Source organism: Rhineura floridana, chromosome 2 (genome assembly GCF_030035675.1).
Source record: "Rhineura floridana isolate rRhiFlo1 chromosome 2, rRhiFlo1.hap2, whole genome shotgun sequence".
Classification (NCBI taxonomy): domain Eukaryota; kingdom Metazoa; phylum Chordata; class Lepidosauria; order Squamata; family Rhineuridae; genus Rhineura; species Rhineura floridana.
In genome coordinates, this window is record NC_084481.1 from 121801719 (window position 1) to 121824572 (window position 22854).

General features: G+C 42.4%; 1 protein-coding gene across 1 annotated transcript in view; it reads left to right on the forward strand.

Annotated features, from left to right (window-relative positions):
• The window catches only part of WEE1 (WEE1 G2 checkpoint kinase), a 28616-nt gene extending 13713 nt beyond the window's left edge, over window positions 1-14903 (forward strand). Inside the window, exons 6-11 of the mRNA XM_061610388.1 lie at window positions 955-1101; window positions 1475-1570; window positions 1659-1744; window positions 1976-2146; window positions 2247-2392; window positions 13439-14903. Of these exons, the coding sequence (XP_061466372.1) occupies window positions 955-1101; window positions 1475-1570; window positions 1659-1744; window positions 1976-2146; window positions 2247-2392; window positions 13439-13589 (797 nt within the window). The 3' untranslated portion in view covers window positions 13590-14903. The remainder of the gene's footprint in view (window positions 1-954; window positions 1102-1474; window positions 1571-1658; window positions 1745-1975; window positions 2147-2246; window positions 2393-13438) is intronic.
• Window positions 14904-22854: the final 7951 nt, after the last annotated feature.

Consider the following 22854-nt stretch of genomic DNA (forward strand, 5'->3'; position numbering starts at 1 on the left):
AAACAAAAAAGGCAGAACAAAAAGAAAATAATTCCAAACTATTTATGATACATCATCAAAATTCAAATAATTATGTGACCTTAAATAGGAGGCAGAAAGCAAAAAGAGTACTTTTCTTCTTGCATGTAGTTCAGCTGATAATCTAGCCTTTTTCTTCCTGAGCTATAAACTGGAAATCTTCATTCCAAGAAAATTTTCAGTACCCAAAATTTTCAATACCCTAGAATATTTCAGAACAAAAATGTGGCTAATCTGGCTTGCTTAATATGTGGATGTATTTGTAGAACTTTATCTATGTTTCTTTTTAGGGCATATCTTTTTAAAATCTGTCATTGCCCCTTAACCTTTAGGCTAGACCTCTAGATGTGACACAAGATACTAGATGCAACCCTTAGCAGGGGTGTGGGTGGGTGGACTTTGGCCCTCCAGATGTTTTGAACTACAGTTCTTATCATTCCTGACCTGTTTGGCTATACTTACTGGGGCTGGTGGGAGTTGTAGCTCAGCAAAACCTGGAGGGTCAAAGGTTCCCCACAGCTGCCTTACAGCCTACCAAGTGCTTGACAATATGGTCCCCTCCAGATGATGTTGTACAAAAATTACTGTCATCCTTGGATATTGGCCATGATGGGTGGAGTTGATAGAATTTGTAGTCCAACAATGGTGGCTTACCCGTGCCTTACAGTGTTGTTGTAAGGCTACATGTAAAGTGCTTTGAGGACTTAAGTGTTACGCAAATGCAACATGCATTGGCCTAGAACCAAGGTAGCCAACAGGGTGCCCTCCAGATGTTGCTGAACTATAATTATCTTCACCTGTGCCCGTTTGCTATGCAGGCTGGGCCAGATGGGAGCTGGAGTCCAAAACATCACAGGGCACCATTTTGGTTACTCCTGGCCTAGAAGAAAACTAACTTTCTACTTTTAAGTTAACATTATTTGATTTGGTTTGTAGGTGGCAGTTTAGCTGATGCCATAAGTGAAAACTATAGAAATATGCGCTATTTCAGTGAACCAGAATTGAAAGATTTGCTACTACAGGTTGCTCGTGGTTTAAAGTATATCCATTCGATGTCACTGGTACACATGGATATAAAGCCCAGTGAGTATTCAGAGATCTGGTATTTCCTGCATTAAAAGTGTTTACCATTTTTGGAGATGAATGAATATGTGGTAGTAAAATAACCAGAGAACCACCCCTTAGTAACTGAAAGTTTTCCAGTCTGAATGCAGAATACAATGAAAGAAAACAGTTCTGAAACATATAGCTGCCCAACTGCTGTTGAGTTTATTTTGATTTTTTGGGGTGTGTGGGATTATGTTTATTTGTTAGCTGCCTTAAAATTTGGCTTCTTTCCAAGAAGGCCGTTACTATTTGTGTTAATTATTCAAAGGAGTTAGTGAATGGCAAGAATTCTAAAGAATTGTGAAGTCAGATTACATTTTGACATAATTTTAATTTTATTTCTTGGCAGGTAATATCTTCATATCAAGGACTTCACTTCCAACTACTATATCTGAAGAAGGTGATGATGATGAATGGACATCTAGTAGGGTTGTTTTCAAAATAGGTAAGGGAGCAGGGAATTACATTTCCTGTGTACCCCCTTTTTTAGCTTTTGGGAAAATAACCCATTTCCCTATTCTGCCTTAATGTAGGTGATCTTGGTCATGTGACTAGAATATCCAGTCCACAAGTGGAAGAAGGAGATAGTCGTTTCCTTGCCAATGAAGTTTTACAAGAGGTAAACAGTAATTTGTTAATGGAAGTTAAATAATTAACTTTGCATCTTACTGGTGACTGGGGTTTGGTTCCTAAGTTTGAGAAGGGCAGGACCTTCCTTCACAGAAGAAGAGTTATATTCATGGAAGGACCCTTCTGAAAGTGGAATTCTTCTTTAGTGAACAAAGTAAAAAAGTAGGATATTCCCTCTGGTGGTATTCTGTATGGGAAATTAAACTTCTTTCTTTTGCAGAACTATAATTACTTGCCAAAAGCAGATACTTTTGCTCTTGCATTAACTGTGGTGTGTGCTGCTGGTGCTGAACCACTGCCAGCCAATGGGGATCAGTGGCATGAAATTCGACAAGGAAAACTCCCTAGAATCCCACAAGTCCTTTCTCAAGAGCTATTAGAGTTGCTAAAGGTAAGAAGGGTGATAATTATCTCTGGCATTATGCTACATGCTCTTATTTTTCAGTGAGAATGAGAAGGATAGTCAACCACAATTCTTTTCTCTTTTTCAGCTTATGATAAACCCTGATCCAGAGAAAAGACCCTCAGCAGTTGCTCTAGTCAAGCATTCTGCGTTGTTATCTACTGCCAGAAAGAGTGCTGAGCAGCTACGAATAGAACTGAATGCTGAAAAGTTCAAAAACTCTTTGTTGCAGAAGTAAGTTGAATTCATACTGTGCCAACTTCAGTTTCAAAATACAGGGAAATAATATTAAAACCATGTAATGGAGAAATCTATTGCCTTTCTGGTTTATCAAAAAGGCAACCTATCCTTTATTATGTAACCTCTTAGAACATAAGAAGAGCCTGCTGGATCAGGCCAGTGGCCCATCTAGTCCAGCATCCTGTTCTCACAGTGGCCAACCAGGTGCCTGGGGGATTTGACTGTAGGTATTTAACTAAGCAACAAAATGAAAAGCATTGCAACTTTCCCTGAAGCACAAGCTGTAATGCATGGACTATAGCATTGGGGATTTGAAGCAAAGCAGACGTACTTTCTGCTTTAGATGTTGCTACCTAAGTGTTAATCAAGATGCCAACACTGAAAGCTGATAGGAGCTGTGTTTTTTATTATCTTACTTTAGTTTGATTTGCAAAGACTAGGTCTAAGTATTCAGTGAGAGGAGAAAACTGTTGCATACAGTAAGGCAAATGTTATTTTAGGCTGCAATAATAGAAGTATAGTTTCCAAATAGCATGAAGTATTGGCTCCCCTCTATTCAGCACTGGTTAGACTTCATATTGAGTACTTTGTGCTGGACACTGCACCTTAAGAAGGATGCAGACAAACTGGAACAAGTTCAGAGGAGGGCATCAAGGATGATCGGGGACTGGAAACAAAGCCCTATAAGGAGAGACTGAAAGAACTGGGCATGTTTAGCCTTGAGAATACTGAGGGGAGATATAACAGCACTTTGAAAGGTTGCCACACAGAGGAGGGTCAGGCTTTCTTCTTGGTCGTCCTAGAGTGCAGCACATGGAATAATGGGCTCAAGTTGCAGGAAGCCAGATTTCCACTGAACATCAGGAAACACTTCCTGACTACAGGAATACCCCGCTATACGGACCTTCACTTTAAGGATACTCGGGAGTACGGACATACTTACAGTAGCACCATTCCCCTGTTTACGTATGCTCACTTCGCAAGAACGGACACTTAACCTTTGGTTGTGGCCTGTTCTTTCGGTGCGTGGGGGTGGTGGAAAGAGACATGATCGCGATCAGCTGGGAGACGTGGTGGCGCAGCTGCAGAGGCTTTAGCTCGGGGCTTTGAGGCTCCGCGTGAAGGAGAGGTGGCACAGTGGCAGTGCAAGCGAAAAAAGGTAGTACTTCACTTTAAGGACATTTTCGGTTTACGTACTCGCTCTGGACCCATTGTGCACATTAATGCGGGGTATTCCTGTATTAGAGTAGTGTGACAATGGAACTAATAACCTGGGCTCTGCTACACTGGAGGCATTCAAGAGGCTGCTGGACAGCCACCTGTTGGGTATGCTTTAATTTGGATTCCTGAATTATGCAGGGGGTTGGCCTCAATTGCTTTATTAGGCCTCTTCCAACTACAATTCTGTGATATACCATGGGAGAGATCCTTATGCTCTCAATGAGGGGATAGTGTGTACATCTCTCAATGGGGAGAAGGTGTGCAGATTCTTCATTTGAGAAAATGTCCAGATAACATGTAAGTCACGCTTGCTATGTGCGCCCTGATTTACTAGGAGTACACAAGAAAGGAGAGATTTGGGGTAAGTGTGAGGAAGATTCCTTGACAGCATACTTGTCTTCAAAAATGTTCACCAGTGATTGTTTTCAACAGCCCTAGTTGCAACTTCCTCAGCATTTTGCATACCACTGTGTGTGCGTGCGGACAGTCCATGTGTTCCTTCACCATCTTTTGTTGCTTGCTGTAGTATTTTCTGTTTTCCTCTCAGCTTTTTTCTTCAGTTTCAACATTTCTTTTTCTCTTCTTGATACCACTTTCCCCCCCATCTTCTGCCAACCCCTATCTATAGTCCCAGTTGAAAAGCTAAAAGAACAAGCAGCTCCTCACAAGAGGAGCCAAAGAATCTTAGAGAAAGCAGCAAAAGCTATGGCTAAATCAGCAACCTCTCTCATGAGGCACACTGAGCACCCAATCAGGGTTGCTGCCTCAGAGTGAACCCAATCACATTGGGTAGCTCCTTCAGAGTCATTGAGTGCAATCAACCTGGCTCTTCAGCGATCCCCAAAGGGCCGGAGGGGAGAGGGAACACCTCTAAATGAGCTGTTCCCCACTCCTCACTTTCCAACATTAGCGAGCACTCTCTCAATATCAGAATTGAAAGGCATTGCCAATGATGACTGCCAGAGGCCTTCAGTGGACTGTGTGAATGAAATTCATTATACCCCTTTGGGAGAGCTACGGTATTCTGTACCTTTGGAGTTTTTAAGGCCCCTTCTTTCCACTCCAGTGGTTGTGGATCTAGGGCTTGAAATTGAAAAACCCAAGTCTCCCTTGCCTTCAGGCTTTGTCACAGCTATTAAAAAGGCACTTGGTAAGGAGGCAGAAAGTAAATTGAGGCATAAATCTAGGAAGCACTACCCCTCTCCAGTGGGTTCTTCTTCCTTCACCCCTCCGCCACAGGAAGAAAACCAAGAAGTGTTTCAACAGAAAAGCTAAGAAGGCTAAAAGCATGTCACTGGAAAACTCTTAGGGACTCGCCTATACCTAGGATGTGGGGGGGCGGGAAGGTACCCCAGCTTCCCATCATACCAGACCATGGCAGAGTTGCCACAGAATCCACCAGTAGGGGAACAAGCAGTAAAAACCCAAAAAGTTGATCTTACTGTTCCGAATGTTAATACTGCAGAGATTTTTGTACTCTCCGAAACCACTCCTAGTGTGGTGGTTGAGAGGGAGAAGTGACATGGAACTCCCATGTGACATGGGAGTTCCATGTCTGACCAGGAGGGGGCTCCCTCCCCCATTGAGCCTCACCTCTTCAAAGAAGAATATTATGGGCCATTTTTTCAGAAAGTCCTTTCTACCTTAGGCTTAAGGAAGTCATAACAGAAACACACCCTCCCTCCCTTAGTGGGGCACTGGTTTTTCCTCCTCTGGTGATTCCTTCCAAGTCCATCCCATTACCTGAGTCATTTAAAACGTTGACTATAGCTGAATGGGAGTAAAGGGCTGTTGCCTCCATCTGGTTATCCGTTCTTGCCTCATAGATCTCCCAAGGGCTGATCTGGACATGGATGCTACCAAATTATTCACCTTATTGTGTATGGACCCAGGTGTTTGTCAGATGTTTCCATAGATGCACTGATTTTCACAGCCAGGAATACGTCCATTAAAGTGGCTGCTAGGAGAGTCCTTTGGTTAACTTACTGTATAGTTTGTTTATTTATTTACTTTATTATTTATTTATTCATTTATTTATTGCACTTGTATACCGCCCCATAGCCGAAGCTCTCTGGGCGGTTTACAGCAATCAAAAACATTAAAACAAATATACATATTTTAAAAACAATTTAAAACACAATTTTAAAATTTAAAATAATATAAAAACCATTTAAAACACATGCTAAAATGTCTGGGAGAAGAGGAAAGTCTTGACCTGGCGCAGAAAAGATAACAGTGTTGGTGCCAGGTGCACCTTGTCATAAAAATCATTCCATAATTTGGGGGCCACCACTGAGAAGGCCCTCTCCCTTGTTGCCACCCTCCGAGCTTCCCTTGGAGTAGGCACCCGGAGGAGGGCCTTTGATCTTGAACGTAGTGTACGGGTAGGTTGGTATAGGGAGAGGCGTTCCATCAGGTATTGTGGTCCCAAGCCGTGTAAGGCTTTTATAGGTCAATACCAGCACCTTGAATCGAGCTTGGAAACATACAGGCAGCCAATGCAAGTGGGCCAGAATCGGTTTTATATGTTCGGACCATCTAGTCCCTGTTACCAAACTGGCCGCTGCATTTTGCACAAGCTGCAGTTTCCTAACCATCTTCAAAGGCAGCTCCACGTAGAGTGCATTGCAGTAATCTAATTTGGAGGTTACCAGAGCATGGACAACTGAAGCCAGGTTATCCCTGTCCAGATAGGGACATAGTTGGGCCACCAACCGAAGTTTGTAGAAGGCACTCTGTGCCACTGAGGCTACCTGAGCCTCAAGTGACAGAGATGGTTCTAGGAGAACCCCCAAGCTACGAACCTGCTCCTTCAGGGGGAGTGCAACCCCATCCAGGACAGGTTGGACATCCACCATCTGGTCAGAAGAACCACCCACCAACAGCATCTCAGTCTTGTCTGGATTGAGCCTCAGTTTATTAGCCCTCATCCAGTCCATTGTTGCAGCCAGGCACTGGTTCAGCACATTGACAGCCTCACCTGAAGAAGATGAAAAGGAGGAATAGAGCTGCGTGTCATCAGCATACTGGTGGCAGTGCACTCTAAAGCTCCGGATGACTGCACCCGACGGTTTCATGTAGATGTTGAACAGCATGGGAGACAGAACTGACCCCTGCAGAACCCCATTATTTGACTTATATCCTGCCCTTCTTCCCAGCAAGAGTCCAGGGCAGCAAACAAAAGCACTAAAAACCCTTTAAAACATCGTAAAAACAGACTTTAAAATACGTTAAAACAAAACAACTTTAAAACCTTTTTTTAAAGCTTTGAAGACATCTTTGAAAAAAGGTTAGAAAATGTACTGTTTTTTAAAAAAAGGTTTAAAAACATAAAGCAGTTCCAACACAGAAGGAGACTGGGATAAGGTCTCAACTTAAAAGGCTAGTTGAAAGAGGAGGGTCTTCAGTAGGTGCCAAAAAGATAACAGAAATGGCACCTGTCTAATATTTAAGGGTAGGGAGTTTCACAGGGTAGGTGTCAGCACACTAAAGGTGTATTTCCTATATTGTGCAGAACGGACCTCCTGATAAGATGGTATCTGCAGGAGGCCCTCACCTGCAGAGCGCAGTAATTGACAGGATATATAAGGGATAAGACAGTCTTTCAGGTATCCTGGTCCCAAGCTGTATAGGGCTTTGTACACCAAAACTAGGACCTTGAACTTGGCCCGGTAGCAAATGGACAGCCAGTGCAATTCTTTCAGCAGCGAGGTGACATGTTGGCAATACCCTGCCCCAGTGAGCAGTCTCGCTGCTGCATTTTGCACCAGTTACAGCTTCTGGACCAACCTCAAGGGCAGCCCCACATAGAGCACATTACAGTAATTCAGCCTGGAGGTTATCAGTGCGTGGACAACAGTGGTCAGGCTATCCCAGTCCAGAAATGGCCACCGCTGTCTTACCAGCTGAAGTTGGCAAAAGGCACTCCTAGCCATGGAGGTCACCTGGGCCTCTAGCAACAAAGATGGATCTAGGAGCACCCCTAGACTACGGACCTGCTCTTTCAGATGGAGTACAACCCCATTCAAAGCAGGCAACTGACTGATTATCCAAGCTCAGGAACCACCAACCCACAGCGCCTGTCTTGCTAGGATTCAGGCTCAGTTTATTGGCCCTCATCCAGCCCACCACTGAATCCAGGCAGCGGTCCAGGGTTTGCACGACCTCTCCCGATTCAAATGTTACAGAGAAATAGAGCTGGGTATCATCAGCATATTGCTGACACCTCGCCCCAAATTTCCTGATGACCGCTCCCAGGGGCTTCATATAAATGTTAAACAGCATCGGGGACACGATGGTACCCTGCAGCACCCCACAGCACAACTGCCAGGGGGCTGAAAGACAATCACCCAATGCTATTCTCTGAAAACAACCCTGGAGATAGGATCGGAACCACTGTAAAACAGTGCCTCCGATACCCATCTCACCAAGTCGGTCCAGAAGGATACCATGGTCAATGGTATCAAAAGCTGCTGAGAGATCAAGAAAGAATAACAGGGTCGCACTCCACTTGTCCTTCTCCCGATAAAGGTCATCCATCAGGGCAACCAAGGCTGATTCAGTCCCATAACCAGGCCTGAACGCAGACTGGAACGGGTCAAGATAATCTGTTTCATCCAAGAGTACTTGTAGTTGCTCCACCACTCAATCACCTTCCCTAAAAGGGGAGTATTCGCAACCGGTTGGTAATTGTCGCAGACCAATGGGTTCAGGGTGGGCTTTTTCAGGAGCGGTTGACAGTGCTTCTAGAAATAATCTGGCTGTGGCTTCTTTCAAAGGATATAGATAAGTACTATAAATAAATAAGAAAATCTAAGTAAAATCCTAGTTGAGGTGAGACAAAAAAGCTATGCCTTTGCTCCCCCCCCCCCGCCAAAGATGACAAACATCTTAATAAAAGACCTTATTCTTTTTGCCCCTGCAAAGAGGTTTCTTTGTAAAGACTTTTGTGGACAGAGGTCAGCCTGAACCAGGTCATGTTTCACCAAAAACCGAGTCTTCAACAAACCCAAGCCTGGGCCCCATCAATCCCCTTCAGGGGAACAAGTTCTGAATCCAGGCCCCAGAAGATTGCCCAGGTTTGACAGCAAATGACATCAGATGTATGGGTAATATAGGCACTGTTCCAGGGACTTAAAATAGAACTCTCCTCTCTTCCATCCAAATCATTTCTACCCCACAAGTCTCCGAGGACTGGGTCAAGCTTCATAACATGTCACAAGAGAGAGAACGCTAGAGCTGGTCCCAGTGGAGAGGAGGGGTTCGGAGTCTGCCCTCACATGTCTCTAGTCCCCCTAAAAAGGGGGGCCTTTTGGGCTTTCTTAAACCTCAGGTCCCTTTACAGGAGGTTCCATATGGAGACTTTGAAGTCCATTGGGAGATTTTCCTGCATTCATAGACTTCAAGGAGACCTACCTCCATGTTCCAGTATTCCCAGCTCATTGGAAATTTCTAGGATTAGCTTGTGCAAACAGACATTTTCAGTAGAAGGCAATGTCATTAGCTTTATCTCAGTTTCTGGAGTGTTTACTAATCTTATTATTAGTAAGATTGGTGGCTCACCTTAGGCATTGGAAAATTCACATTTATCCATATTTAGACAACTTCTTGATCAGGTCTCCATCACTACAAGCATGTGGAGATCTTCAGTAAATGGTGCAGTGTCTGAGGACTCACAGATTCCTCATCATCTGGTTCCCTCCCATGAGCTGGTCTATCGGGCACGGGGGCTGATAGACGCTTCCACAGGGTTCATCACCACAGCCCCAGACAGACTAACCAAGAGTAAATCCACAGTCCAGGCCCTTATAGTCCGCAGATCTTGGCTTACCTACTCAGACTCCTGATCTCCTGTGTAGACTTAATCCTAAGGGCCATGGCTCACACTAGGAAACTACAATGCCTCCTAGACACAGCAGGCAAACTCCACAAGTCTTCTGCTCACAGCTCTCAGGAAGTTACTCAAGTGGTGGCTTCTAGACAGACATCTCCTCAAAGGAATTCCAATTAGATTTCCACAGCAAATCTTAGTCATGACAGATGCCAGCCTTTGGGGCTGGAGGGGGGCACAACATAAACTGAATGGAGCTTAGAGCAGTAGACCTAGCCCTCAAACACTTCAGGAACATGCTCCTTCACAGACATATCTTAATCCTAACCAACAATGTCTCGTTCAAATCCCATTTGAACCAACAAGGGGCTCCAGATTGCGTTCCCTTTAGCTGGAGGTGCAGAGCATCATAGAATGGACAGAATTTTTTTTAGCCTCACTGACATCTCAACACATCAAAGGTGAGGTGAATGTAACACTGGACTTTGTCAGCAGACATCAGATCCTCCCAGGGGAATGGGCCCTCAGCATCAATTTAAACTCATCCAGTTCCAGCTGGGCCACCGGATCCTTGATCTCTGCATCTCGTCTCAACCATGTTTTTACACCAGGTACCAATCCCCAGGAGTGGAGGGAATGGATGCAGTCAACATCCTGTGGCCCACCTCTTCACCTTCCCTCCAACTGCTCTGATCACAAGACTACTACAAAAGTTCAAGTTAAAACAAGCAGAGATCATACTGGTGGCTCCTCAATGGCCCGGGAGACTGGTTCTCTACACTTAGCAGTGTCTCCACCAATAATGCTTCCTCTATGTGCAGATCTTCTCACACAAGGGCCCATCAGGCATCCAGATCCGAGGTTGTTCAACCTAGCTGCCTGGATCAGCAAGCACTCAACAAGGCAGGACTTGTGCCAGCCATCATACATACCATGTTAGCATCCAGACAGGCATCCACTAACATGAGGCAACATGGAAAGCATTTGTTAGGTGGTGTAAGAGGAAAAAAGTGGACTTTCTGAAGTCTGACATTCCAGTTATTTTGTGTCTTAAATACCTTGAAACGCCAACTCATGGCTCTTTCTTCAGTTTGTTCCAGGCCACAATGGGCCACTCTGTCCACCCATCCTCATGTTAAGTGCCTTTTAAGGGGGCAGCGTTAATTTCTCTTGCCTACTATTCAAAGGTTTCCTTTATGGAACCTTCACAAGGTGCTTAATGCCCTTAGTAAAGCCTCATATGAACCGCTGGCCACAGTCTCCCTGAGACTCCTGACTCTTAAAATAGCTTTCCTCATGGCTATCACTTTCTGCATTTTTCATACAAAGTGATATTCAGAATTGATTATTCTTACATTCCTAAAGGTAATTCCACCTTTCATAGGTCTGAGAAACTGATCCTCCCTTTTACCCTAACCATTCACATCCCCCATAAAAGTTATGGCACAAGTTGGATGTGAGGCAGGCACTGAAATGTTACGTTAAGTGCTCCAAGGCATTTAGACTAACCACTAGCCTGTTTGTTTCCTTTTATGTTTACTCTCTGGGGAAGAAGGCCCAATTGGCAATGATTGCCAAATGAATTAAGGCTTGTATCAGCCTAACCTATGAGTCCCAGCACTTTTGGGCTCCTGGTAACATCACAGCTCTCTCCACCAGAGCAGCAGCAATGTCAGTGGCATTAGCAACTAATGCTAGCATTGCAGAAATCTGCAGAGTGGTCACCTGGGCGGTGCCCTCTACATTTATTAGACAGTACAAAGTAGACACACATGCTTCAGCTGAAGTGGCCTTTTGATGATGTGTCCTCTAGTCAGTAGTATCACAGACAGTGGAACTGCAAATTCCCACCCAGGGGACTTAGGCTCTGGTAGGTTCAGAGTGGCTACGTAGGTGAATCTGCTAGGTAAGTGGAACATTGGTCACTTACTGTGAAAGGGTTTTTATAGCAGACAAAACCCATATAGCCACACTCTGCACTCATCTGCTCACTACTGCAACATATAGGTTCTTAGAGTTAGGTGTTACTGCATTTTTTGAAGGCATGGCATTGGTATCTTTGTAAGGTTTGACTCCACAAGTACAGTCTTAGGGTTTGGCCAGAATGGAAATTGAAACTGAGGAGATGGTGAGAGGGAATGGAGGAGGAGCATTAAAATTAACAATAGAGATTTTGTGCCTGGGCTGCTAGAGCATAATAACCTAGAGTGGCTATGTGGATTTCATTTGCTAAAAAAGGCACTTTCACTATAAGTGACCAATGTTTCATTCGCAGAATGGGGAAGAGAGCAGAATAGCAGTATGTTCCTCTTGAAATGTGCTACCCTTCAAGCAGAATTGGGGAGTTCCGGAAACTATAATTACCTAATTATATTGGGGGAAAGTTCCATTTCAAATGACAGGTTGAAAGGAGTGCTAATGGAGGATGAGACTGTAGAGGAAAGGAATCAATTCTTTATCTGCCTTCGCTGCAGAAGATTAGGGCATAAACATTGCATAAACTGGTTTTTTTCAGGAAGGGAATCTGAAGAACTGAGGCACATAGTGGTGATGACATGAAGTTCTTGACTTTACTGACAAATTTAAAACAAATTATCAGATGCAGATGGTATCCATCAGATTTCTTGAAGAACCCAAATGTTAAAACTGCTGATTTTCTAACAAAAATACGTAATATGTCGCTACTATTGATCTCCATACCTAAGGAATGGGAAATGTCCACTGTTAACATCATTTTTTTTCAGTGGGGATCTGGGCAATTCCGGTTAGCTTAAATCTGTTCTGGACAAATTAGTCAAAAGCATTATTAAAGATAAAATTATCAAGCTTATAGAAGAAAAAGTCTTGCTGAAGAAGAATCGACATGGCTTCTGTAAAGATGAGTTCTATCTTACTAATGTTTTAGAGTTTTTTGACAGTCTCAACAAGTATACAAATCGGTAATCCTAGCTTCACATGGGAAGTTCCAAGTGACCACACTTGGAAACTGTCCAGTTTTTGATATTGACTAGCTGGAAAAGGTCCTGAAAAGGCCACCAGAATGATCAGGAGACTGGAGCAACTCCCCAGTGAGGAAAGGTTACGATATTTTGGGCTTTTTAGCTTTGGGGGGGAAAGGCCAACAAAGGGTGACATAGAGCTGTGTAAGAATTATACATGATGTGGAGAAGGAATAGGGAGAAGCTTTTCTCATAATACTAGAACATGGGATCATCCAATGAAACTGAATAGTGAGAGACTGAGGACAGACAAAAAGTACCACTTCAGGCAGCACATACATTAGGGCCCCTCTTTACAGTGCTTCACTTTACAGCGTTCCGCTAATACAGCAGTTGTGAATTGTAGAAAGGCCTCCTCTTTACAGCGCTTGTTCCGCTTTTACAGTGTTTTTTTGCCACCAGGCGCCATTTTGGTCAATGGGATCTGCTTTACAGCGGTTTTCGCTGTACAGCGGGGCTCCAGAACGTAACCCACTGTATGAGCGGGGCCCTACTGTACTTAAATTATGGAATTCACTGTTGCAAGATGTGATGGCCACTAACTTAAACAACTTTACAAAGGAATTAGACAAATTCATGGAGCACTAATGCTATCAGTGGCTGCTAGTCATCATAGCTATATATGAGAGCCAGGGTTAGAGGCTATATATTACATCCACCATCATTTGCTGGTGAGCACAAATAGAAGAATGCTATTGTGCTCATATCCTGTGAGTGGCCTGTCATAGGGATCCAGTTGGCCATTGTGGAATGGAATGTTGGACTGAATAAGCCTTTGGTCTGATCCAGCAGGGCTCTTCTGATGTTCGTGTTCTTCTGAAAAGCTGTGTGTTAATCCGCTAATAATGGTTTGGGGGTGCTTGATCAGAAAGAACTACCGCATTACAGTACAATACCTGCATCCTGCATTACTGCTTAAGTTTCTTTAGGATGATTTTGGATACAAGTTACCTTGTGGTGGAATGACCGATTTTTTCCCTCCACCCCCAGGGAACTTAAGAAAGCACAAATGGCGAAAGCAGCAGCTGAAGAGCGAGCTCAATTTACAGATCGAATGACAACTAGATCTACAGCACAGAACAGAACAACTCGTCTTAATGGAAAGAAAATGAACCGTTCTGTTAGCCTTACAATATACTGATTTGATGATTCCATAAAATTGTCAAGAAGGCTATGAATATTTCTGGACTAAATTAGGAGTGGAAGAGGATTCTGTTTCTAGTTTTCTCTTTAAATCACTGTCAGTGCTGTTACAAAGAAGTCTTACAATTTTAATTTTACCAAATGCAGTTAAATAACTTTGTTGGTTCCAGGCTTCATATGAGTGGAACTGCACTCATGGGACACTCACCACAGGAAGGAGGGGAAGGGATTTTCACTAACAACTCCTTCCTCCCTGGAGCACCTGAAAATCTGTTTCAGAGGGTAGGAGCCCCCCAGAACAGTGCAGGAGGTGGTACAGCGGCTGCAGGTGGAATTGGAGAAAATTGTGTCCTTGGTTCAGCAGGAGCCTCCAATGGACATAGGGCCCTTCTGTGAATGGAAAGAACCCTTGTGTTGCAGGATTGTCAATTCCAGATCTGACCCTGTATTTTCCCTTGTTTCTTAAAGAATCTAGGATGCTAATTTGCAAGCCTTTCAGTTACACTGTATATTACACCATCCAGAGTTAACCAGTGGTGTGTTGCTGCTTATTTTTGATGCATTGCGATGAAAAGCATATTCCTAGTAGTCTAATGGACTTATTTGAAAACTGCTCTATTTGGAATGGAGGGAAGACATGACATGGGGAGAGGCTAAGGGCCAACAGGCTAAACTATACCTGGTTGTCAGGTAAACTATTGTGAATTTTATTTGTGTATTCAACTGGGAGCACTTTGTTGGGCATTGCTTGGCCCACAGGAAAAGCCTGTGGAAATATGCCACGTGAAACTGCTGCTATTTTTAGTTTGTCTTTGCTGTAAAACTGTAGCATTAAAACAATCATTGTGTTAGTGGGCTTTCTTTTTTTAAAAAAAATTATGTGAAAAATATTAAAGCTGCCCTGCTGAAAGCAGCGTCTTTCTTTGAAGCTAGTGTATTGTGTACAGTGTGAATGTACCAATTTTATATTTGAATTACATTATTAGTGTAAATGTTTGTTTTGTAATTCTAATAGAATTCTCCAAAAGATAATTCCTCTCCTTTCTCCATCTCATCTTCCCTCCTTTGTTAATACTTCAATGTGCCTGTTTGCCTATTTTTAGAATTTGTACATAAATGTACTGTTACATTTTCAAACTGAATGTATATAAGTGTTCTTATAGTGTACAATACTGAAAGCTGTAGTTTTAGATTCCAGAAGCTCCAATTGAAATTTATTCCAACTTTAGTTGTGAAATTAATATAATTGGCCCTCCTAATAATTTGTTCTGATATTGCCAAAATAAATGTTATCAATTACAGGCTTTTTGACTTAAACTAATATGTTCAATTTGAATGTTTCACTTTGTTTTTAATTAGTATTGAATCAGAATATTAAAGTGACATTTTGAAATTAGTATTGTGTTTTTGTCAACTTTGAAGATCACAAATAGGGGTGTAATCAAGCCATGAAAGACATTCTTACTCTGGGCTGGTCATTCCTGCCTTTCTTTCTAAATCTTGTTGATCTGGTCAGCATATCTGTTGAAGGAACTCATGATGCCTTCCTGAGACAGTTTACTTTTGAGGCAACACAAGGGTTTAGTGCTTTGCAGTCTGTCAATAAATACAAGCTCTTATTGTGATCACTGCTCATTAACATAGTCATGCTCATAACTGGTCATGCTATAATGTTCTGGACCCATTAAGACAAGGCATAACACAAGAAAAGCAACTGAGTTACTAAGGCAATCTAAAAACTTTGTGTGACTATCTGGAACAGGTACTGCCGCAACAGAAAATGAAACCTCTTGGAGGCAAGATAGGGTGGATCTCCTGTGGGAAATGAAGGTATAGCCAATCTTCAAGCAAGTTTTGCTTGGAAGTCTGTATTAGTAAGATAAGATGTTAGCTCAGGTTGCCAACCTTTTTGGACCAGAGAACACATTTCACATTTTGAGAGTGTTGGGGCACCATTCACAAGATGACTGCCATGAGGTGTGTAGCATAACAAAATGGCTGCCATGTGAGGTATCACATAATACAAAATTAGGGAGTAGTCATGGTGAAGCTTTTCCCATAATTTCCATACTAGAAAAAGTTTGACTTGTTTAATTTCTGCCTGCTATACAGCTGTTAAAGGCAGAAGAACTAGTTTTTCCCATAATACCAATCCTAAACCAAGGCCTAGGCTGCCATCCTGTACCTACTTACCTGGAAGTAAATCCCATTAAACAGAAAGACTTACTTCTGAGTAGAAATGTATGCTATTATAACATGTATAACTATATAGTGAATTCTTAATAAGTTCCTGGTCTTTAGCTCCTGCAAAGCAGGAAGCATGCCTAAGCATCTTTGCAAAATTTTCACATTTACCTTTGGGAGAAGGGGGATTCTTTACATTCACCTGCATTTACTGTGTAGTAGTATTTACAGAAAGTAACTTCTGGCACTATCTGATCTCTTGAACCCAGCACAGGAAAGATGCATCCTGGCTGATAAGGAAAACTTGAGCTTTCAAAGTCTAGAAAAAGACAGAAGCAGGAAAAGTGCACAAGAAAGTACTGGAAAACAGCAGCTGTTTAGGATGCCAGGGATTCATATTGCCTGGTGTCCAGACAACTTGCTTGTCAATCACAGCTCTGATTTCACTCATTGGCTAATAACAGTGACATGCAGGAGCAGCCATGCTGACACATTTCATATAAATTGCTTAGAAGGTACCTGCACATTTTGTCCATAACAGTCTTTCTAGGAGGGCTAGAGACTTTTTTAAAAAAATGAAAGCTCAAATTCTAGGTTACCTGCTGGAGGTGCCACTGAATTCCTTTGCAGGTCCCTGGAGGTGATGGTTAGTGACCCCTGTTTTAGCTAATGGAGCATGCTGTCTAGGGATGATGTTGAATTTTCCTTGATGGCTTTAAATAAAAGGTGGGGAAAGATACAGAATCAGTATCTTGCCATAGAATCACGTGTTGTACTAGCCCTGGGGTAGCTAACATTTTTCAGCACAAGCCCTCCAAGGGCTGGATGCCAGCATGCATGTACATGTGGTTGTACCCACTCATGCATGCCTACACACATACCATGCACACACACAAACACATGCTAACTCTTGAAGGGAACAACAAGCACACGCCACACTTGCTTATCTATTTCATAGAAGCACACACCATAATTATCCCCATGAAAGTGCTAGGCTTGGTGTAGAGGTTTAAACTTCTGCTTTTTGTCCAGCACTATGATGGGATGACTTTCTTCCCCAACACAAGTTTGTACTGGAAGGAAGAGGAACCTGTCTGCCTAGCACTGTAATGGGGAGTAAGATGGGAGCTCGTGGACCACTTCAAATAGCTCTGTGAATCCTAATCTGGCTCCCTGTGCTAGCTAAGCTAGTGGCTTGATTTTCATTTCAGAAGATGTGTGTGTTTAAACTATGCACAAGTGGTGTAGTGGTTAGAGTGTTGGACTAGGATTGGGAAGACGGAGATTCAAATCAGTTATTTGGCGTGAAGCTTAATTGGCCAGTCACTTTGAGCAGGTTCAAGGGCTGAAAGGGAGTTGTGTGGAAGCATTTTTGCTCCTTCCTACATCAACAGGTGGGATTCCTGTAGCAGGAGTTCACGTATTTTGATCCTTGTGTGGTATTTGCTTCTCAATATGAGCTCGAGGTTTGACCAAGAGCTGGCAGCTATAGCAGTGTTGGTGGGAGCACAATAAAACAGGTACAGCTTACCTCTTCCATGGAAGGTCTGGGAGTTGATTTAGCATAAAATGAACCCAGCAGCTGCCTGTCTCAAGAGCCACTTATGAGATCTGAAGTGCCATAACTGAAGCAAGCACTGTTGTATCAAGTCCCCAGTTAATCCATGGGCCATGCCATTTCACTCTGCGGCTTAATGGCCAGCTAGGAGATCTCACTGCCAACTCAGATCCTATTCCATGGGGTTGTCTGCTGTGCCTTTAAGCTGTGCCTATTGCTGGGAGGCTCTTCTGTGACAGGTATCTGTTTTACAGATCTTGGCCCATCCTGCCAACCATGCGTGGAGAAGAAGCCAAAACTAGGTTCATGAGGATAAAATGGGGGTGGGGAAGAACCATGTTCAAGGTCCTGAGCTCCTTGAAGGAAAGGCAGACTATCAATGTAATAAATAAAGTAAGCATTAAATGTGTGTAAATTATACTGAGAAATGCTGAAGGATGTGGCCAGTGTAAGTTATGCAAAATGAGCAGATCTGTTAAAAGAGTTGATAGTGGTGAAATTATCTGCCGCTGCCCTTGCTACTAGTGCATATGGCATATTGATGAGGATTTTATAGGTTTGGAGGAGCAGGCCTCTGCCTACTTTGGGAATGGAAAGGGGAAATAGCAGTTTCATAATTTTTTAGGAGTGAAATTGGCAAGACTAGCCCCCTTGCCAGCGAATGCACAGGGTCGAGGGTTCTCGCTTTCTCTCTTCCTCTTGTGTCCTCATAGAGCCCCTGTATGTCCAGTGTTAGTTTACCTAAGCTCACAGGTTATCAACAGCAGTCATCTAGTGTAGGAAGAGAATAGAGGAGACCCCACTCAAGAATTCCTGAGTCTTGGGAGGTACCAGAAATTTTCTATGTGGGAGTCAGACTTCAGACAGCAGAAGTCTTCTGCTATAAATATGCTATTTATTCATATCTTGCGCACTACAAGTAATAAAAATGCATTCTAAGTGGCCTTAGCCATCATTACAGAAACAGAAAAATAGAAATATATATCAGCATGAAAGAAATTGCTGGGTATCCATTTAACATCAAAGTATAAAACTCTGAAGGCACATCTTAGTTAAAACAAGTTACAATAGATGAAGGACGGACTTAAACGCTAAGCCGTATCACAGAGCCAAAGTTACAAAGTACATGGAAATACATGTCATGATACATCATCCATCAGATGTCATGGATGGAGTAGATGGATGGTTCTCTTCTGCTTTCTTCGACTCCACACTCCCACCAGAGCTGACGGGTCCTGAGTGCAATACAACCTGGCTTTTTATACACTTCTTTATCTAAGGCAAGGCATGTTCCCATGGCCTTATCTGCTACTGCCTGTTAGAAGCGACACTAGCTGCCTCCTTGCTTCTTTCTACTTTCTCTGTATTCAGCCTCATCAGGCTCTCCATCAGGTCGTTAGCCAGGCTCCTGGTGGGACTTCTATTCTCAACTCCCTGAAAAGTAGCTTTGCCCTTTCTGCAGATATCAGCCACGCCATATAATGAGCTTCCTTTTACTTCATGTTGACAGTTAACATATTTACTGTCTGCCCAGACTTCTTATCTTATACCATACTCTGCTTTAAGAAAACATTGCTTTGTTCAGAACAGAGAAACCCATTTTCAAAAGAGAACTTTTCCTTTTTGCTCTATGCCATACTAAGCTACAAGCTAAGCCGTTATAAGGTTATGTAAATGATTTCAGCACATTTTAAGCCATTATCTGGGCTTTCCCATGACAGGAGCAACTGGGGTGTGCATGTATATGCTATCCTATTGAATGCATTCCCAGGGCACCTTAACAGCCATGCCAGTACTAGAAAATGTGTTCAGGTCCAAATGTGTAACCCACATCAAAATGGCTGTTTGATTTTTTTTTTTAATAAAAGTAATATGACACTTCACTTATGTGAAGTGAAACATTAAAAATACATTCATTTAAAAATTTGACACAATAATTTCATTCAAAAGACTGCAGCTACATCTGCAGGTGAAAGCAGCTCACAGAGGCTCTTCTGCTTTTGGTTTCGAAAGTGGATACTCTATCAAGCTAAAATTATTTGTACTGACAGATGCCTAACTCAGGATGAAAAAGAATAAGAAAGTTATTTTCCCTGAGGGCAATGTATTCATGTAGCTATAGTTTAACATCTGGATTAACAAGGGTGTTAATACAATCATCTCAGCAGTTATAACCAATCTGCTGCTGTAAAAGATTAAAGCTGTGCCTGTGTAAATTTAATTTTAAGCTCTCACTAATTTTGCATCACATTGCCATTCAACTCACACCCTATAATTTCCCCCTTTAAATTATCTGCCAACTAAGATTTCATTTCATGCATCTGATGGGGTATGAAAGCTTATGCCATAATAAATTTTGATGCCGTTGAGAGAAGAAAAGTTATTGAAAGTACAGGCAAGGTAAGCGAATGCCCCCTGTCATGGAATATACCATGTTAGCATAATTTATTTATGCAAAAGCAGCAACTGGTAATGCATATCTTTAAGAGTTCATCTATTCATAGAGTCAGAAAGAACCTTAAAGGTAATCTAGTTCAACTCCCTATTGATGCAGGAAACCCAGTGTTGCAGCATTCCAGCCTCTGCTTTAAAATCTAAAATGAAGGAGAATCTGCTACCTTCTGAGACAATCTGTTTCACTTTCAAATAGAAATTCTTCCTGACATCCAAATCCCTTTCCACATCATTTTAATCTATTGGTTTGGGTCTTGCCTTCTGGAACAACAAAAAGCAAATTCACTCCATTCAAATGACAACTTTTCAAAGATTTGAAGATGGCTATATCTTGTCCCCTCTTATTTGCTCTTCTCCAGTCTAAGCATGCCCAGCTCTTCCAACCTTCCTCAAAGGACCTGTCCCCAGGCCCCTTACTATCTTTGTTGCCCTCCTCTGGACATGTATCCAACCCTGGTGGATGTCCTACTACGTGTTTCTCAGTGTAATGCCATTTGTTTGTCCATACTGAATGCTTTGTTAAATCCTATGCAAAGTACTGATGGCAAGAGTATTCTCAGATGATAGTTTTCATGATACTGCTATATTAATTAAAATATTTATATCCCACCTTTCAGCCCCTCATAGAGCCACCAAAGCAACTGACAACATTAGTTAGAACATACAATTCATAATGCAGCAATAAAGACTAAACAGAAAGCCAGATATTAAAACCATAGAGGAGGGGAAAACAAAAACAAGAGGCATGACAGAACCACAAGGTTTTGGCAGCACACCAGAATAAAGAGAGTGCCAATCAGGCCTAAAGTAGAACATTCCAGTTTGGGTGCTTCAACTGAAAAGACTTTTCCTGTGCCTTCTGATGGCAATGGAACATGAAGTAGGCTCTGTAATGATAACATCTGTGGCTGACTGGTCTTGTAGGAGAGCTTCTTTAAATATCCTCCCAAAATGGTTAGGGCTTAATAAATAAACAGTTCATGTTCCTTTCAAATTCAAGCTGCACTACCAAATAGATTCCATCTTGTTTAAGCTTTATTCTACCTACACTGAAGCAAAGAGAAGGAAATAGGGTTCATACAGATAATTTTCCAGAAGACTTAATCTGGGTGACCATCACTTCAGTATGATGACTGACTCTTACCTGGATGATAAACTAAGCTGAAAAAAGCAATCTACTAGTCTGATTCTAAATACATTTACTCATACTTTACTCATCAGCACACCCTCAGCCAGTATGCCAAGGACGACAGCCTACATTTTCAGTTATATATTGTACAGCTGCAAAAATACATATCTGGCTAAACAAAGAGTCACCAAGCTTTCAAGGAAAAAGTCATGGTGATCTTCTATACTGATCCCATCAGAGTATACGGAATGCTTCCTCTTGAAGATATGAGTCATATTAGGAGAATGTGAGACAATTTCCTTGCTATTGCTTGAAAGCCTATTGGGTCAGAATGAAAACAGACTTTAACAAGTAACTAAATTGTTACTGTGAATTCACAGAGCATTCTTCTGCATTTTTAGTTGATCAGTCTGTTCATCTGTGCAGAAGAGTTATGTTAAATTAAACATTCTATATTGATAGAGCACCTTTTCAAAGGCAAAATATATTTGCATTTGGAATTTTTACATCTCTGCAATACATTTTTATAAATACCACCTCTACAATTTTTTTTACTTTGGGGGAGGGGGAGAAGCTGGATGCTGAATTTCTCTATGGCTGCTCACCAGTTCATTACAAATTATTACATCAATAATTACCTCTCTCTGGCCTCAAGTCATACACAGATCTCACAAGGGGGAACTTTAGTGATTGGAAACAAAAAGAAAGGGCACTTTGCCCCCAAAAGGTAAGGCTTCACGTGAACAGCCTGACTCCAGAACACTCCTAGGAACTTGGAGAAGTTATTACCACTTCTCCTCCTACAACCTTAACTGATACATCTCCTTGGGACTCCAGACACAAACACCCAACAGCTGGGAGTGCCAGGACAGAGCATCCCACACAGGTAAGCAAGGGAAGGGGGTGACTATGCTACAGAACAGAACTGTTCTGTCTCCAGATTCTTATCTCCCCTTGCCATATATGTAAATAGAGTGTCATATTCAAACTATCTGGCTTTGACTTTTTTACTCCACTCCCACACACAGGAGAGACATCCATGCCCACTTACAAGGGTTAGCTCTCTGCTGGCAAAGGCCAGGCACTCCACTCCAACCACTGGCACTGCTGGCCAAACACTCATGAACACTTTTGCTTTTCAGGATCACAGCAAAACTGTATGGACCAGAAAAAGCTGTCACCACATAAAGTTCCTTTGCAATCCCAAGAAAGAAGCGATATTTATACTAACAGTCACTGCAGCCTCCCTCTTCCTCCATGAGGGAGAGAGGTTAAGCTGTGGCAGAGCACTCAGGCAGCATCACTCTCTCTTTCCACCCTATCTCTTCACAAGCATTAGCTATGCATCTAGATTCAGGGACTTTTTCCAGTTCTACAAATTCCTTTTTCAAGTGAGACAACCAGACCTGTACACAGTATTCCAAATGAGGTCTTGCCATATATTTTAACTGCATTATAATACTGGCAGTTGTATAAGAACATAAAAAGAGCCTGCTGGATCAGGGCCATGTAGTCCAACATCCCGTTCTGACAGTGGCCAACCAGATAACTATGGGAAGCCCACAAGCAGGACCTAAGTGCAAGAGCACTCTCCTCTCCTGTGGTTTCCAGCAACTGGTATTCAGATGCACACTGCCTCTGACCATGGAAGCAGAGCATAACTATCGTACCTAGTAGCCATATATAGTGTTATCCTCCATGCATTTGCCTTAATTCTCTTTTAAAACCATCCAGGTTGGTGGCCATCACTGCCTCCTGTGGGTGTAAATAGTGCAATTTAACAATGCTCTGCATGAAGAAGTACTTTCTTTTACCTGTTCTGAATCTTCCAACATTGAGCTTCATTGGATGTCCATTAGTATTATGAGAGGGAGAAAAACTTTCTCCATGCCATGCATAATTTTATACACTTCTATCATGCCACCTCTTATCTTGCCT